At 35.1% G+C, this 17,538-nt stretch overlaps 1 protein-coding gene across 1 annotated transcript in view; it reads left to right on the top strand.

Annotated features, from left to right (window-relative positions):
- Positions 1-17,538, top strand: part of CPLANE1 (ciliogenesis and planar polarity effector complex subunit 1) — a 175,812-nt gene that overhangs the window by 39,480 nt on the left and 118,794 nt on the right. Inside the window, exons 22-29 of the mRNA XM_064271392.1 lie at positions 2,748-2,886; positions 6,715-6,824; positions 6,985-7,147; positions 7,236-7,340; positions 8,024-8,324; positions 11,102-12,044; positions 14,213-14,361; positions 14,989-15,155. Of these exons, the coding sequence (XP_064127462.1) occupies positions 2,748-2,886; positions 6,715-6,824; positions 6,985-7,147; positions 7,236-7,340; positions 8,024-8,324; positions 11,102-12,044; positions 14,213-14,361; positions 14,989-15,155 (2,077 nt within the window). The remainder of the gene's footprint in view (positions 1-2,747; positions 2,887-6,714; positions 6,825-6,984; positions 7,148-7,235; positions 7,341-8,023; positions 8,325-11,101; positions 12,045-14,212; positions 14,362-14,988; positions 15,156-17,538) is intronic.

The raw sequence follows: 17,538 nt of genomic DNA, 5'->3' as shown, positions 1-17,538 counted from the left end.
ACGGGACATCAGCTGGTATGTCCGCTTATCCAGCTGCAAGTCCTTTGTGGCCCTGCTGTCTGTCTCTTTGCATTGTGGAAATTTCATTAGTCCCAAATATCTTTAATTCAGCTTTGATTAAAATTAAAGTTAAAACAAGAATTCACAACTTTTTTTAGTGGAAACTCTTTAGAGAAATTTTAGTAAGTTGTTAAATGTTTTTGATAATCATTTTTAGATATAAAAGTTTGTGAGATTTACATATAGCTAACAAAAAAATATAAGCTAAAACTATATTCCTTATCTTGTCATAACAATGTTGTTTTTAAGTGTGGTTATTAAGAAATGCAAAGGGCTTTCTTATATCAGTTTTGGTTTTAATAGTTTCGTAAGATTTGTTTTAATAGTTTGAAGTTCTGTTGACTTGTAACCTTGATTGAATGTTTGTTTTAGCAAACTTTATTTTAAAAACTAGTTTTTTTTAAATAAAAAACCTTTTTACTTAATGTATATTATATTTGCATTTAAGGTTGATCTTACTTACCAACCCCTGACTGTAATAAGCTCACTTACCTAGTTTTCACAAACTCAACCAGCATATAAAGACTGAATTCTTTAAAATTAGGAACACATATGAGTCTGTCTTAGTCGTCTAGTAGTGCTATAACAGAAACACCACAAGTGGATGGCTTTAACAAAGAGAAATTTATTCTCTCACGGTCAAGTAGGCTAAAAGTCAAAATTTAGGGAGTCGGTACCAGGGGAAGGCTTTTGCTCTCTGTTGGCTCTGGTGGAAGGTCTTTGTCTGCAATCTTCCCATGGTTGGAAAGCTTCTCAGGCACAGGGATCCTGGCTCCAAAGGACACACTCTTTCTTGGTGATATGAGGTCCCTAACTCTCTGCTTGCTTTGCTTTGCTTTTATCTCTTAAGAGATAAAAGGTGGTATAGGTCACACCCCAGGGAAACTCCCTTTACATTGACTCAGGAAGGTAACCTGGGTAAGGATGGTATTACACAATCCCACCCTAATCCTCTTAACATAAAATTATAATCACAAAATAGAGGACAACCACTGAGTACTGGGAATCATGGGCTAACCAAGTTGATACACACATTTTTGGGGGACATAATTTAATCCATGAAAGAGTCAGACTTATAAGACCCAACAGTCTTACCCAGAATCAAACTTAACTTATAATTTTAAGGATACAGGTAACCATAAGACAGAGGTAAACCTAGAGAAATCTGGGACTGTATGCACTGGTTCCCAGGTCTTTTCTTGCTGCATAAGTATGTGCCTTGGCCTGTATTTACCACATGAGATCTGTAGTGATGCACGTGGAGCGTCATTACACAAAAGGAAGCTATTTCAGTTATTGAATATCTCCCTTTAGTTACGTAGCCTGAAGGAGCCGTGGTGGTGCAGTGGCTAAGCACTTGGCTGCTAATCAGAGGAGGCTGGCAGTTTGAACCCACCAACTGCTCCGAAGGAGAAAGATGTGGCAGTCTGCTTGGAAACCCTCCCTAGGGTCGCTATGAGTCAGAACTGACTTGATGGCAGTGATTTTTTGGGGGATAATTTCATAATTTATGTGACATTTTACAGGTGGTCATGCCCCATAAATCCATACATCCTAGATTTATTTATAATAACCGACCTAGACAGATTCATTACATCCTGCTAGGAAAGACCGTTAATGTGTTTGACAGAAAGTCTGTCATTAGGATGCTTACCAGGGGATTTGACCCCAGTCTGTCTTTCTGAAAGTGGCCAATAGAGGGAGAAAATGGATTGCAAACGTGCTGTCAATCCTTTTTTCCCCAGGTTTATTGTGTCTCTTAAGTTTCTTTTACTCTATAACAGTCCTCTTTTGATTTATTTTTTTATTCTTGATTTGTAAGAGATACTGGGTAATTTGTCCTGTACCATATTTTTATTTGCCTGATTGTTTCCTCATTTCTTGTCATTTAACTTGTTCTTCTCTTTATTTCCTGTAAACTGATAATCTGTACTCTTCAAGGTAGAGAGGTTGGATTAGATTCAGGTTCAGATTTTCTTAGAAACGGATCCTTCATAAGTGATACCATTTACTTCTCTGTTGCAGCGTATCACGTAGCACACCTGTGTATTTATCCCACTTTTAGTGATGGTAAGACTGATCGGTGAGTTTTGGGTTATGTCGCACCCACTATCAAATTCCCCATCAACTATTTACCTAATTTAGCATTTTTTGATGGTGCTTGCCTAGAGGCATTTTAGTAGGGTTGCCAAGTGCTGACTTTCTAGTTCCAGCATTTATAAAAAAAAAAAAAATTTTTTTTTTTTAATAAATGAGGTTAGTTTAAAAAAAGTTATGTGTGTAGATACAGGTTTTTTATATTTGTTTTCAGGTACTGCATATGGTTTGATTTTGAATGAGAGATACTTAAATTTCTTAATTTTCTTTATTTTACCTGTGGGAAAAGTCAGGGAAGAATAGTATTAATTTCTATTTATGTAGGCAAAACTGAGTGACAAGAGAGGGTCAATGATTTGGTTACAACCTATTTTCTCTTTTGAGATACAGCCTAGTGAATTTCTTGAATTAAATTTGTGAACTAAGTTTCTGAACTTATAGCTGATTGCAGAGGTATTTTACTTACATAGTATAGGAACCATGCTGTGTTTTCCATTCAGTATGGTTTATCTTACTAGCCGCGTTAGTTTCTTTAAAATTTGATTGATACTTTTGCTAATTAAACATATCCTATTATTCTTACCTTTCAGATTCGAATAAAAGGTTCCCTTCCTTCCTTGAGTCCTTTCCCTCAGTCGTTACTTAATTACTGTAAAGGAGGGATAGGATTCTTTAGACCTGGAGCAACTGGAGACCGCAAGCTTGATGAAGTTTCCAGTAAAGCAATAGGTTTGTGCCAAAATGAACTACATGCTTAGAAATTAGGCTTAAATGTGTATAATAATATATTTTACATTTGATTTGAGAAAGCTTCCAAACTGTTGCTATTTTTCAAAGTATAGCATGTTGTGTGATATTTTGCTTTGTGTTTATGAGCAAATGACTGTATTTTAACAGCCATGAATATATATGTATTATATGTGTGGTTTTAAAGTAGGATTTTACTATTTTTTTAAAAATTGTGACAACTCTGACATTATCATTGCTTCATTTTTTAAATTTGGAATTTAGCATTCAAGAATGCCTTTCCCTGATAACTTTTCTGCACTTAGAATTTTCTGTCAACTACTGTAAGTAGGCAGGATATGAACCTGTCAGTGTTTATTTACCGGTTGTGTTTCCTGCTTTTCTTTTTTTCATTTTGTTAACTTTTCATATCTGTTCGTTTTATTAGTGTACTTATTTTAAATTACTTCTGTTATTGTACATTTGAGTTGCCTCTGTATATCAATTTCTTTTTATATTTTTAAATATTCCTTTAGTATAGATTCTCAGAAGTGGGATCGCTGAGTCAATGGATATGCCTGTTTTATATTCTTGAAATAGTGTGCTGAATTTTATAATTCCTTCAGATTAAAGGGCAAAAAAAAATGATAATTTTATTTTAATATGTCTTTATTTTGACTCCTAGTTATACTGAACATTTTAGTTTATGATTTATATTGCCTGTTCATGGTTTATATCCAGTTATCTGTATATCAAGTTTAAGAAGAAGTAAAATTTTAGGTATCATTTCTCCTTTTCTCTTCTTAATCCTTACTTCTTATCAGTCATATTTATATTAAAACCTGATCTTATCTCCAGAATTTGATTAAAATGTACCTTTCTAACTCACATGCCCTTAGTACTGTGTTAAATAATATTCATCCTGGGGCTCAGACAGTTCTTTAAACTGTCTTGGCAGTGAAATGCTTTTTGATTGCTTCTTTCAGCTGTCATGAGTTTAGTTTCATAAACTTTCCATTTGCCCTAACAAAAGAAAGAGCCGGGCATGTGTCACATGAAAGTATTTGTACAATCCTAGTTTATTTCTTGAAAATCTGGATTTGTAAGCAGTGAGTCACGTTCACAGAAATCCCAGTTAAGAGATTTTTGCTCAAAAATAGATCCTACTCCTTTGAAATGATTTAAATAAAGATTTCGAACACACATATTTAGTATTTTCATTTTGACCCACTATTAATTATTCTTTTGGTTGATTTGGCCTTTTGAGTACTGAGACGTGATTTGGCCAGAGTAAAGAAGTTTTCCTTTCCTAGTTTGTCATCTAAAATAGTGGATTTCAAACTTTTTTGAAGCTTTTTATTCTAGGAAATTTAAACAAAAGTAGAGAAAAGACAATGAACTCTCAAGTACCTATCACCCAGCTGCAACTATTATTAATACTTGAAAGCGAATCTGAGACGTCATATGATTTTACCCAAAAATACTTCACAATATGTAGTTAACAGACAAGGAATTTTTTATAGCCACAATTCTATTATCATGTCAGACAAAAGTAGTAACAGTAATTCTTTAATATGTATTATCCATTCTGTGCTTAAATTTCTTTGATTATCTCAAAACTGTCTTTTCACAATTGTTTTTTCAAATCTGGGCCCAAGTAAGGTTCTCCACATATTGCATTTTGGTTAATACGCAAGTCTTTATTAATCTGTAAAAGATTCCCTCCCCTCATTTTTTTTTTTCATACCATTTATTTATTGAGAAAACTGGATCATTTCTCTAGTAGAACCCCTTCCATTCTGGTTTCAATTGATTATATCTTTTTGGTATTCAGAGCTTTTTTTGACCCTGACTTAAAATAAGATGAAGATTTTAAATCAAGACTCAGTACATTCTCATATAAAACTGGAATGAAAATTTAATAAACTATTCTTATCCTGGAAACCCTGGTGGCGTAGTGGTTAAGTGCTATGGCTGCTAACCAAAAGGTCAGCAGCTTGCATTCACCAGGTGCTCCTTGGAAACTCTATAGGGGCAGTTCTACTCTGTCCTATAGGGTTGCTATGAGTCAGCATCAACTCAGTGGCAATGGGTTTGGTTTTTTTTTCCTTTTCTTCCTTATCCTTACTGCATTCAGTGCACTCTTTTTTTTTTTTTTGTAACATTTTATTGTGCTTTAGGTGAAGGTTACATAATAAATTAATTTTTCATTCAATTATTTTTACACAAATTGTTTCATGATCTTGGTTACAATCCCCTGAAGTGTGTGAGTACGCTCTGCATTTTCTCCCTAGTTACCTGTTTTCCTCAGTCCTGTTTCCCTGTTCCCCCCTGTATTCTCATCATTGGTTTTGGGCTTAATATACTCTTGATACTTTCTATTTTTAAAAATGGTTGTGGCCCACTAAATTGATTTTATAGCCCAGTAATTCGTAATAGGTTGTAACAAGTTGGATAACACTGGTAAGGAATACTTGTAGAAGTTAAGTACCTGCCTAATATGTTGCTCTGTATCACTGATTCTTGGCTTTAGTTCTATCCCAGCAAACCTGTGAAATATGAAACAAGGAAACATGTTCGTCAGTCATAGTGGCTTTCTCAAAAGATTGGACCATGCCCCGCTGGTAGAACCTATTAGAATCTAGTGAAGAGGGGAAGGCATAGTTTGAAAAATGCCCATAGGTGATCCTCAAACACCCACCATCCCGATTCTGCCTCCCCTCCTGAGCTGGGTAGGATTTGGAAAAGACCCATTTTCTGCTCAGTTTTTATAATGTCAAAACATACTTCCTGGCTTTGTGATCATTTAAAAAATATATCAAGGAGCTGTCTAATGAAAATTAAAATAGTGACTATTAATTTTAAAACGAGTTTACTATAAAAAATAAAGCTTATTTTAAAATAAAGGCTTAAATGAATGACCGTTAAGTTTTTGGGATTTACCTTTCTCCCTCCATGGTAAAATAACCTCTTAACCTGAGAACAGGTGAGTAGAGAGGATGGGTCTTACTTGGTGAGTCACACTTTAGTCATTATAAGGGAAATTAAATGTAAGATTAGTAGAACAGCAGAAACTTTTTACCAGCTGGATTGTGAGTCCTTGCATTGTGTATAGTTAAATCAAGATCGTCTACTTACTGATGGCAATAAAACGGCTTCGGGTGTTTATATATGGAGCCCTGGTGGCATAGTAGTTAAGAGGTGAGGCTGCTAACCAAAAGGTCAGCAGCTCAAATCCACCAGCTGCACCTTGGAAAGCCTATGGGGCAGTTCTATGTCCTATAAGGTTGCTATGAGTCGGAATCAACTTGATGGCGCACAACAATAATGTTTGTATTACCACCATGGAAAGATAGCCAAGATATATTAGGTAAAAAAATGTAGTTGCTGAACAGTGTACATAGTATGAGTATATATATATTTGTATACTTATATTACTTTTAGTATAAAAATATTATTTATTATTGCAAATTATTTTTTAATATAAAAAATTTAAACATAAATATGTGTCAATACATTATTTACCTGTCAATAAATGATTTACCAAGTAAGTTAACTATACAGTAGAATAATACAGAGTTATATGTATTGGCTTTGAAAAATATTCACAATACATTGTGAAGTTGTAAAGCAAGTAAACAAATATTTAATAGAGTAAGTGAATTACATGCATAAAAATTCTAGAATGACATCCACGACTTTTACACAGGGTGTTTACGATGAGCACTTGTTTCTTTTACAGTCTACAAAATGAAGACATCAGCTGAGGCGGGGGTGTTATTAATGCACATGCTCATACAGCCTTACTTTGTGTCTGTCTGCCTGATTTAGGTTGCTTCAGAGAACTTTGTGCTTTGTGTTGGATGCTGCATGTCCGTGAAAAGTTATCCTATAGTTGCAGGCAGTATCAGAAAGCAAGAGAAAATGTGGGAGAAAAAAAGGTATTTACCAGGACAAGAATAAGAAAAATGTATTAACATTATGTACTTAAAAATTATGGCTTAATAGAAGATTTTACTGTTCAGAAGTTTTCTTTTTGAACTCATCCTGGCCTATCCATTTAAACTGAAAAGGAAATGCATTTTTTCAATATCCATTTAGGACTTTGAATTGGAGTTTGATTCTTGTATGGTTGAGCACTGTCTTAGTGCTGTGGAATGGGCTTATAGAATGCTACCTTTCTCTCGATTTTTGAATATTGAAGAGCTTATTCAGGATATAATTTTGAGCCTTATTGGAGAACTTCCACCAATCATAAAGGTAGGTGAAAATGAACTAAATCAGAACCAGAGATTTTAATTAAGAATGATGTCTCTCATAAAACTCATTTTTTAAAATTTTTCTGAAGGTAGCGGAAATTTTCATGAAAGCGTTTCCAAATCCTGAGGACATAAGGGTTCCTTTAAGAGAAAAATATCACTCTCTTCAACAGAGACTCAGACACTGTGTTGTGAAAGGTATTATTTGTCATTGTTTACATATCTGGTAGATAAATTGTTGAAGGTTCCTGTTTTGTTGCTGCTGTTTGTATAGTTTACCTTTTTCCATCCTTTTACTTTCCATCTGTTTGTATCTTTGAATCTAAAGTGTCTCCTGTAGACAGCAAATAGTTGGATCTTGATTTTTCATCCAGTCTGACATTTTCTGCATTTGGATTGAATTGTTTAATCCATTCATATTTAATGTTCTATTAGTATAGTTGAATTTATGTCTGTCATTTTTGCTTTGTGTGTCTCATGTCATTTTGCTCCTCTGTTCTCCCTTTACAGCCTTCTTGTACATTAAGTGAACATTTTCTAATGGAAAAAATAGTAGTCATTCTTTTTATGATTAACCTTTTGATTTTTGAAAATAGTTAAACAACTTCTTAATTTTTCTTTTTCCAGAGCACACTTTTAATGGGGTCTAGGTTCTCTCCCTTTTACTGTTCTTTCATGGACCTGCACTAGCTGCAATTCTCCCCTAAAATATAAATTTTTCACCAAATACTAAAGATAGCATGGTCTGTTAGGATATTAAAATCAGCCTCAGTCATCAATTAAGTGTCGTGTGACCAGAAAGGAACCAGAATTGGATTCCTGTATGTCTTAGGTTGAAACATTTTAATGAGCTATGAGTTTTTTTGTTCTTTCCTTTTTAGGTCCCCAAACTGAGGAAATGATGTCTGTTACAATGCATTCTATCCATAAAGTGAGGGTGAAAGCTCTAAAACGTGTGTGGAGAAATATAGGTCCTTTTGAGACAAATATATGGGAACCAGTTGAAGAAGAAAAACCAGATGACACTCAAGTTTTTGATAGGTTTTCCCTGGGGACTAGTTTGAGCAGGAGCACACTCACAGAACTGGGGAATTCTCTGCTTCACAGCGATGCAGATACAGTGGGTACTTTCTCTGAAGCTTTGTCAATGGAAGAAAAAGATAGAATACGTTCCTATCAAAGGTAAAGTTGAGTTCTCTTAATAACTAGTATTCACTTCCTTTGGAAAAATTTTTTTTTTTTAATATTTTTATGTAACTGTTGAGCTGATTTCTAGTTGCAGCAACTCTCGCTGACTACTGTTAATAATATGAATGATAAATGCTGCTGTCTTTACTCATGAGGATGTTAAGAGTATAAAATGAAACTACTTTTGAAAACCTTTTGTAAATATTATTGAGATTTTGCCACCCAACATAAAACCAACGAGTAGATAAATTCTAGAGGCCACCGCGGGACTTTTAGGTTTTTTAGTAGTCTTTGTTGTTGTTGTTGTTAGGTGCCATCGAGTCAGTTCCAGCTCGTAGTGACCCTATTTTCAACAGAATGAAATACTGCCTGGTCCTGTGCCATGCCCACAGTCATTCTTATGCTTGAGCCCATTGTTGCAGCCACTGTGTTAATCCATCTCATTGAGGGTCTTCCTATTTTTCATTGACCCTGTACTCTACCAAGCATGATGTCCTTCTCCAGGGACTGATCCTTCCTGACAACATACGTGTCCAAAGTATGTAAGATGTAGTCTCACCATCCTTGCTTCTAAGGAGCATTCTGGTTGTACTTCTTCCAAAACATATTTGTTCTTTTGGCAGTCCATGGTAAATTCAATATTCTTAGTAGTCTTTAGACATAAATAACCTGGAATTATAGAGTTAACCATATCATTTTCAAGGGTTTCATCTTTGAATCTTGTCCATAAATTTTTGGGAAATTCTTGCGCATCATCTAAATCTCTGTTACTGCTATTTTTTTCTTTATAATTCCAGTATCTACAGTACTGTTTATCCTTCTCTTGACTAAAAGATTGTATAAAACCAAAAAAAACCAAACCCGTTACAGTCGAATTGATCCAGACTCAGAGCGACCCTGTAGGAGAGAGTAGAACTTCCCCATAGGGTTTTCAAGGAGCACCTGGTGCATTTGAACTGCCGACCTTCAGTACCAGCTGCAGCTATTAACCACTATGCCACCAAGGTTTCCAAAAAATTGTATAATCAACCATAATTGTAAGTGAAATAATCCCATCCACTCAAAGCATCTGCTTAAACCATATATAATAGCATTATAAATGTTGTGCTTGTTTCACAAAACAATACTGCTTGAATGTTACCCTGAAGGCTGCTTATTGTACATTCTTAGTAAGAAGAGAGGTGATATCTTCAACCTAGATACCTAACATGAAACTTTAATTTCTCTTCTTGAGGGAGCTAAGAATCTGTGTTCTGCCCTAAGGAGCATGTTGAAAGGAAACAGATTTAAAAGTAATTTGAGTCAGCAGTTAAGTGCTAAAAGTTTAGTAACAGCTTTATTTGCAGCTGAAAGTATTTAGAAAAAGTTTTCAATGTTTTTGTGGAAAAGGATCCTGAGAACATTCTTCTTGAGGCAAGTGGTGTAAGGGTTGCTCAGAGAAGCAAACATGAAGGGTAAGCAAGAAACCCCAAACTAAGATGTATACTGGTGGCTTGTGTTTTCATTAAATTTTTCTTTTTAAACTTGGGTCTATAAGATTTTCTTCAGTACAGTGTTCATGTTCTTTTACAGTGAAATTTCCGTGAACACATAAATTTTCCCTTTTGATATTAATGTGTTACATTTGTGGCATCATAGAATGTTGAGCTCTAAAAAACACTTTTAGATCATTTCATCCAATACCTCATTTACTTATTTTTAAAATTTTATTATTATTTTTGGTGAAAATATGCACAGCGAAACATATACCAATTCATTAATTCTATATGTACAATTCAGTGATTACATTTTTTTCAAGTTGTGTAGCCATTCTTCTTGTCCTTTTTCCAAATTATTCTTCCACCATTAACATAAACTCTCTGCCCTCTAAGTGTCTTATCTAACCTTTTGATTTGCTTTTGTCAGTTTGATCCCATATAGGTAATTCTTTAAAAGAGCACAGTGCTCAAGGCAGACATTCTTTACTAGTTAAGCTAAACCATTACTTGGTTTAAAGAAGACTTCAGGGCTTATTGGGTTATTTTTGGTTTAAGGTTTAAAGATTATCTCAGGTCAGTGGTTTCGGGGGTTCATCCAGCCTCAGTGGGTCCAGGAAGTCTGGATTCCATAAGAATTTGAAATTCTGTTCTGCATTTCTCAGTGTTTTGATCAGAATTCTTGTATAGAATTTTTTGATTGAAATGTTCAGTAATGGTAGCTGAGCACTATCCGATTCTTCTGGTCTCATAGCAAAGGAGGTAGTTATTTATGGAGCCAATTAACCATACATTCCATTTCCTCCTCCCGTTCCTGATTCTCCTTGTTCCTCTGCTGTTCTTGTTGTATCTTGGATGGCTACTTTCAAGCTTTTAAGGCTCCAGGCACTACACGACGAACTGGGAAGTAGAACAGAAGCGCTAAAAATGATACTAGGCCAGTTAACTGAGATGTCCCATGAACCATGACCGTAAACCTCCTAACCAAGAAGATAAATCCCATGAGGTATCTGGTTGTACGTAAGCTGCATTAACAGCTGCGCTTTTGTTCCTGTTGTTGGAAAAATATATATCACACATCATTTGCCAATTTAACTTTTTTCAGGTATATAGCTTAGTGACATTAATTACATTAATCAATTGTACAACCCCAATCACTCATTTAAAAGATAATGGAGGCACAAAAAAAGATAGATGACTTAATTATTGGAGAGTATTTATTGTCAGTTCAAAGATGAATTCTAGAGATTAAATAATGTTTAATCTTTTGTCTTTTTTCAATTTGTTCTGCTGTAGAAATGCCCCAAATAACATGGAATTAACATTGATCGGTAAGCACAATGAAAAAAAGAAAATATATAATCAGAAAGAAAATTCTAAAAGTAAAGAAGATCATGAAAAGTCATCACAAAATGCACTTCCTGTAATAGGTGTTTGGGAATTTGAACGTGATGATGATGAATATATTAAATTCCTTGACCTTTTCTTGAGTTATGTTCTTGAAAGAGACCTAATTAGTTCCGGTGATCCTGGTATTCCATTTCTAACCAGTTTTTCTTCACATCTTAGAGAACATGAACTTAATTCTTTGGTTTTTGATGTGCATACAACCTTAAAACGACGTCAGGGCAAAACAAAAAGCCAGAATGTGTTTAGAGCTGGGTCTTGCTTTGTAGTTGCTCCTGAGTCATATGAGTCTGAAAACTCATCCTCTTTAAACAATGAATGTGTCATACGTTTGGAAAACCAGGCACTTTCTGCCTCAGCAGTGGTTAATCAAGGCATCAGACCTTGTATAGAGAATCCTTTGAATGAAGTCAGTAAAACTGAAGCAAAGAGTGGATTGTTCGGTTTAAAACAAAAGTCAATTTACAGAATGCAAAATGACAACCCAGAGAAGCCTCTAGTCCACAGATTGTCGAGCCACATTTTTCTAACTCCCAATTCCATTAAAACCAGAAGATGTGTTTTCAAAGCAATTCAAAGCAATGATCTTAACCGTCAAGAAGATCTTCCTCTAGCACTAAGTAACAGATTTGGCAATATAGGAAGGCTGCTGGAATGGATGATAAGATGGTCTGATAGAAGACTACTCTGTGATTCTAGTATCACTGAGTCATCCTGGGAATACAGTCCAGTAATTCGTGTAAAGACCTCTACAGCTGCCATTCTTACATCATTGTGGCTTTTAGGACAACCCTATTTTGCTACATACAAAGCAAAAAATGCCATTATTAAGGTAAGTACATGAATTGTTTATCACATAAAAATGAGATTTCTTATTTTAGATTAAAAATATATTTCCTTAGCAAAGAATCTCTAAGTAACTAAAAGTTAATTACAATGTTGATTATAATCTGTTTCATTTGGGACTTTTTTCCCCCTTCTTTTAATTCTTTAAAATAAATCGTTGAAAGTACTGTGAGGTTTTGAGTCTTTGTGTTTATAAAAATGAAAAAGAGGAAGAAGATAATTTTAGGTGACTTCAAAAGTGATTTTACATTTATATTACTTTCAAGTTTCAAGTTTGGTTTAAATGAAGAAAGACTAAACCTAAAACCAAACCCATTGTTATCGAGTCTATTCTGACTCATATCGACCCTAGGGGACAGAGTAGAACTGCCTTATAGGGTTTTCAGGGCTACAAACCTTTACAGAAGCAGATTGTTATATCTTTTCCCACAGAGCGGCTGATGGGTTCCAACTGCCAACCTTTTGCTTAGCAGCCAAGTGCTTAACCACTACATTACCAGGGCTCCTCAGAGAAAAACTAGTCAGTTATTAAGTTTTTATTACTGATATCTCCTCAGATGTGTTAGGAGATCATTTTTCTTATATTCTCAGGCCAGAAGAGGTTGGAGAAGCAAACCTAGAAAGACAGATGAGTGTCAGTAGACAACTTAGTGCTTGCTAGCTATTTGTTCTTTTCTCTAGTCAATAGCAAGTAGAAGTCTGCTCTTTTAACTATTTTCAGGAGTATTTTTTGCATAAAATAATTTGATTGTGTAGTTGCTGTTGCAACTAAAAAAATAGATGTAGATGAATGTCTTCGAAAACAAAGTTTTGAAATTTTCTTAATATGGATAGCAAAATAGTTGAGATGGGTATTTTTTTTAATATTTGGAGAAACTCAATAGTATCTAAATTAGTTCTGTTTCAGTGTGCTTTCGTTCTTAAATAGTTTATTTTAGGTTGAAGGGTGTGAAATGTTTGTGTGTATAAGTTTGTTTTGTTTTTGTGGGTTTTTTTTTTTTTAAACCAGTTTTATCCTCAGGTAGTTTATATGATACTGTGATACTTGTTATTGAAATTTGTATTTCTAAGTAATTCCTACCTACATTTCTAAGTAAGAGACAGATGGTATATCCCTTGTATTTTCAGCTGTATGTGTTTTTGTCCACTATATATACCATTTAAAAATAACTACTAAATGTCATTATAATGACAAAGAGAACAAAATGAAAGCAACATGACATTTTTATCAGGGCTTGGAACTGGTGCGGTTTGGTTTGACCCCTGCTAAGAATTTGCATTTCTAACAAGTTCCTAGGTGATGCTAATGCTGCTGGTTAGGGACCAATTCTGAGAACCACCAGTAGAGCAGTAGTTCTCAAGATTTATTATACATAAGTGGAAACTCTGGTGGTGTAGTGGTTAAGAGCTACCACTGCTAACCAAAAGGTTGGCAATTTGAATCCATGAGGCACTCCTTGGAAACCCTGTGGGGCAGTTCTACTCTGTCCTATAGGGCCATTATGAGTCATAATCAATGGCAATGGGTTTATTATACATAAGAACCACCTGGGAATCTTGTTAAAATGTAGATTCTGATTCAGTATATCTGAGATGGAATCATTAGCATTGCCTGGAAGCTTGTTAGAAATGCAAATTATCAGCAGGAGATTGAACTAAAAGAAACCGGTTGGAAGCTCTGATTTTTATTGCTGTTGGTTTGTGGCCTGAAAACAGGGGCAATATACTTCAGAAATTTGTAAGGCTGGTTTTTTTAAACACTATTGGAAGCCCTGGTGGCGTAGTTGTTAAGAGCTGTGGCTGTTAACCAAAAAAAGATCTGTTGTTCAAATCTACCAGGAGCTCCTTGGAAACTCTGTGGGGTAGTTCTACTCTGTCCTTATATGGGGTCGCTATGAGTTGGAATCGACAACTCGAAGGCGGTGGGTGTGGTGTTTTTTGTTTTTTTTTTTTAGGTAAAGTTACTTTTTCCAGGTAAAATAAAGACTTGCTCATTGCTTCAGCAACAATACTGAGTAGTAGTAATACCGTAAATACTAGGTAAATGAATAAGGGAATGAATCAGGAGTTCTGTAGATATTGTGAATAATTTTAAAATGTGAGGAAAAATGAGTAGAAAAATGAATACTAAGTACTATAAATGGTTCATTTTAGGTTCTAGAGAATCATTACTCTAGGTCTCAGAATGGCCCCAGTATTGATAATGAGAGCAAAACAGATGCTGGCTGTTCACTTGCTGTATCAACTGAAGGTGTGGCTGAGGAAAGAAATGATCAAAATGAATCTTGTCAGAATATCTTCAAGTAAGTTGTTGATTCTACCCTGTCTTTCAATAGAATATACCTGGCTTGATGATGTTTGGGCTTAGATGGAAGAATTGAACCCTTGAAAGTTAAAGGAATGAGCGTTTCTTTGAATTAGGAGAGCAAGAAGTGAGCACTTTCTGAATTGCTCTAAATTTCATTGCAAATTATGTTTCTTCCCTATTGGTCTACCTGATATATTCAAGAGAGGAGCTAGTATATCCTGAAAGTTCCCTTTATTTATTTATATTAATTTATTTCCCATGCTAGAAGCAGTCGAACTAGTAATTTCATCCATTTGTACATATGAAGTAACACTGTAATATATTTTTGAACACCAACACCAAAGATCTTACAGCAGGAAGATTCCTTTGTGAGACTGGCAAAGAATTTAGATAAGTTAAAATTATTCTGATCTTTTGAGTAAATAGAAACTAGGATGTTGAGTCATTCATTGAGCTTCTAATATGTACCACATATGATTAAAAAACAAAAAAAGCAGCCTTTTTTTTGTTTTTATAAATATGAAAACTAAGTTCTTTGTTTTCAAAAACCATTTGAAATAAAAGTGAACTCTTTTTCTCTAAGAATGGGTTATAATTTTAGCTGCTGCATTTTTGTCCATAGAATGCCAACTGAAGCAAGAAACCCTGAAATAAAAGAAATCAATGATAAGATTATTTCTGTCACTTGTAATCCCAAAAAAGAACTTAGAAATATTGATGAGGATCTTTTAGATGAAGTTGAAACATTCACACAGGAGAAAATGGATATGAATATATCAGACTATGAAGGTCAGTTCATTTAGATAATTTTCTTTGGCTTTTTAAATTTGATATTGATGAATAATGATTATCTACAGTAACCATGCATCTGTTAGTTTGTTCTACTGTGGTGGCGTGTGTGTTGCTGTGATAATGGAAGCTTTGCCACTGGTGTTTCAAATACCAGCAGGGTCACCCTTGGTGGACAGGTATCAGCAGAGCTTTTAGACTAAGACAGACTAGGAAGAAGGATCTGGCAGTCTACTCCCGAAAAAATTGGCCAGCAAAAACGTTATGAATAGTAGTGGAATATTGTCTGATATAGTGCCGGAAGATGAGCCACTTGGCCTAGAAGGCACTCAGAATATGACTGGGGAAGAGTTGCCACCTCAGTTGAGATGACTTAATGATATGGATGGAGTAAAGAATTGGAGACCTTCATTTCATGATGTGGCATGACTCAAAACGAGACGAAACAGCTGCAAACACCCATTAATAATTGGAACATGGAATGTATGAAGTACGAATCTAGGAAAATTGGAAGTCATCAAAAATAAATTGGAACCAATAAAGATCAGTATCATAGGCATTTGTGAGCTGAAATGGACTGGTATTAACCATTCTGAATCAGACAATCATATGGTCTACTATGCTGGGAATGACAAATTGAAGAGGAATGCTGTCGTGTTCACTGTCAAAAACGACATTTAAAGATCTGTCCTGAAATACAGTGCTGTCAGTGAGAGGATCATATCCATACCCCTACAAGGAAGACCAGTTAATATGACTATTATTTATTTTTACTCACCAACTGCTAATACCAAAGATGAAGAAATTGAAGATTTTTACCAACTTTTGCAGTCTAAAATTGATCAAATATACAGTAACGATACATTGACAATTACTAGTGTTTGGAATGTGAAAGCTGGAAACAAAGAAGAAGGATCGGTAGTTGGAAAATATGACCTTGGTGATAGAAACAACTCTGGGGATCACATGATAGGATTTTTCATTGCAAATTCCTTTTCTCAACAACATAGACGGAGACTGTATATGTGGACCTAACTGGATGGAAAACACAAGAATCAAATCCACTACGTCTGTGGAAAGAGGTGATGGACAAGTCCAATACCGTATGTCAGAACAAGACCAGGGGCCAACTGTGGAATAGACCATCAATTACTCATATACAAGTTGAAGTTGAAGAAAACTAAAACAAATCCATGAGAGCCAAAATAAGACCTTACGTATATCCTACCTGAATTTGGAGACTGTCTCAAGAATAGATTTGATGCATTGAACATTAATGACTGAAGGCCAGAACATTTATGGGATGATATCATATATGAAGAAAGTGAAAGGTTATTCAAAAGACAGGAAAGAAAGAAAAGACCAAGATGGATGTCAGAAAAGACTCTGAAACTTACTCTTGAATGTCTGGTGGCTAAAGTGAATGGAAGAAATGATGAAGTAAAAGAGCTGAACAGAAGATTTCAAAGGGCAGCTGGAGAAGACAAAGTAAAGTATTATAATGAAATGTGCAAAACCTGGAGTTAGAAAACCAAAAAGGAAGAACACGTTCAGAATTTCTCAAGCTGAAATACCTGAAGAAAAAATTGAAGCCTTGGGTTGCAATTTTGCAGGATTTTAGGGGCAAAACATTGAACAATGTAGGAAGCATCAAAAGAAGATGGAAGGAATACACAGAGTCACTGTACCAAAAAGAATTGGTTGACGTTCAACCATTTTAGGAGGTAGCATATGATCAACAACTAATGGTATTGAAGGAAGAAGTCCAAGCTGCACTGAAAGCATGCGTGAAAAACAAGGCTTCAGGAATTGATGGAATAACAATTAAGATGTTTCAACAAATGGATGCAGTGCTGGAGGTGCTCACTCGTCTATGCCAAGAAATTTAGAAGATAGCTACCTGGCCAGTTGACTGGAAGAGATCCATATTTATGCCCATTCCAAAGAAAGGTGATCAAACAGAATGCAGAAATTCTCAAACAATATCATTAATATCGCACATAAGTAAAATTTTAGTTGACAGTCATTCAAAACCGATTGCAGCAGTACATCGACAGCACACTTTCAGAAACTCAAGCTGGATTCAGAAGAGGACATGGAACGAGGTATCATTGCTGGTGTCAGACGGATCTTGGCTGAAAGCAGAGAAGACCAGAAAGAAGTTTATCTGTGTATTATTGACTGTGCAGAGGCATTCGACTATGTGGATCATAACAAATTATAGATAATATTGCGAAGAAGGGGGATTCCAGAACACTTAATTGTGCTCATGAGGAGCCTGTACATAGACTAAGAGGCAGCCATTTGAACAGAGCAGGGGATACTGCATGATTTAAAATCAAGAAAGATGTACAACAGGATTGTATCCTTTCACCGTATTTAT

Source organism: Loxodonta africana, chromosome 2 (genome assembly GCF_030014295.1).
Source record: "Loxodonta africana isolate mLoxAfr1 chromosome 2, mLoxAfr1.hap2, whole genome shotgun sequence".
NCBI lineage: Eukaryota > Metazoa > Chordata > Mammalia > Proboscidea > Elephantidae > Loxodonta > Loxodonta africana.
This window is presented reverse-complemented; position numbering and strand designations above follow the sequence as displayed.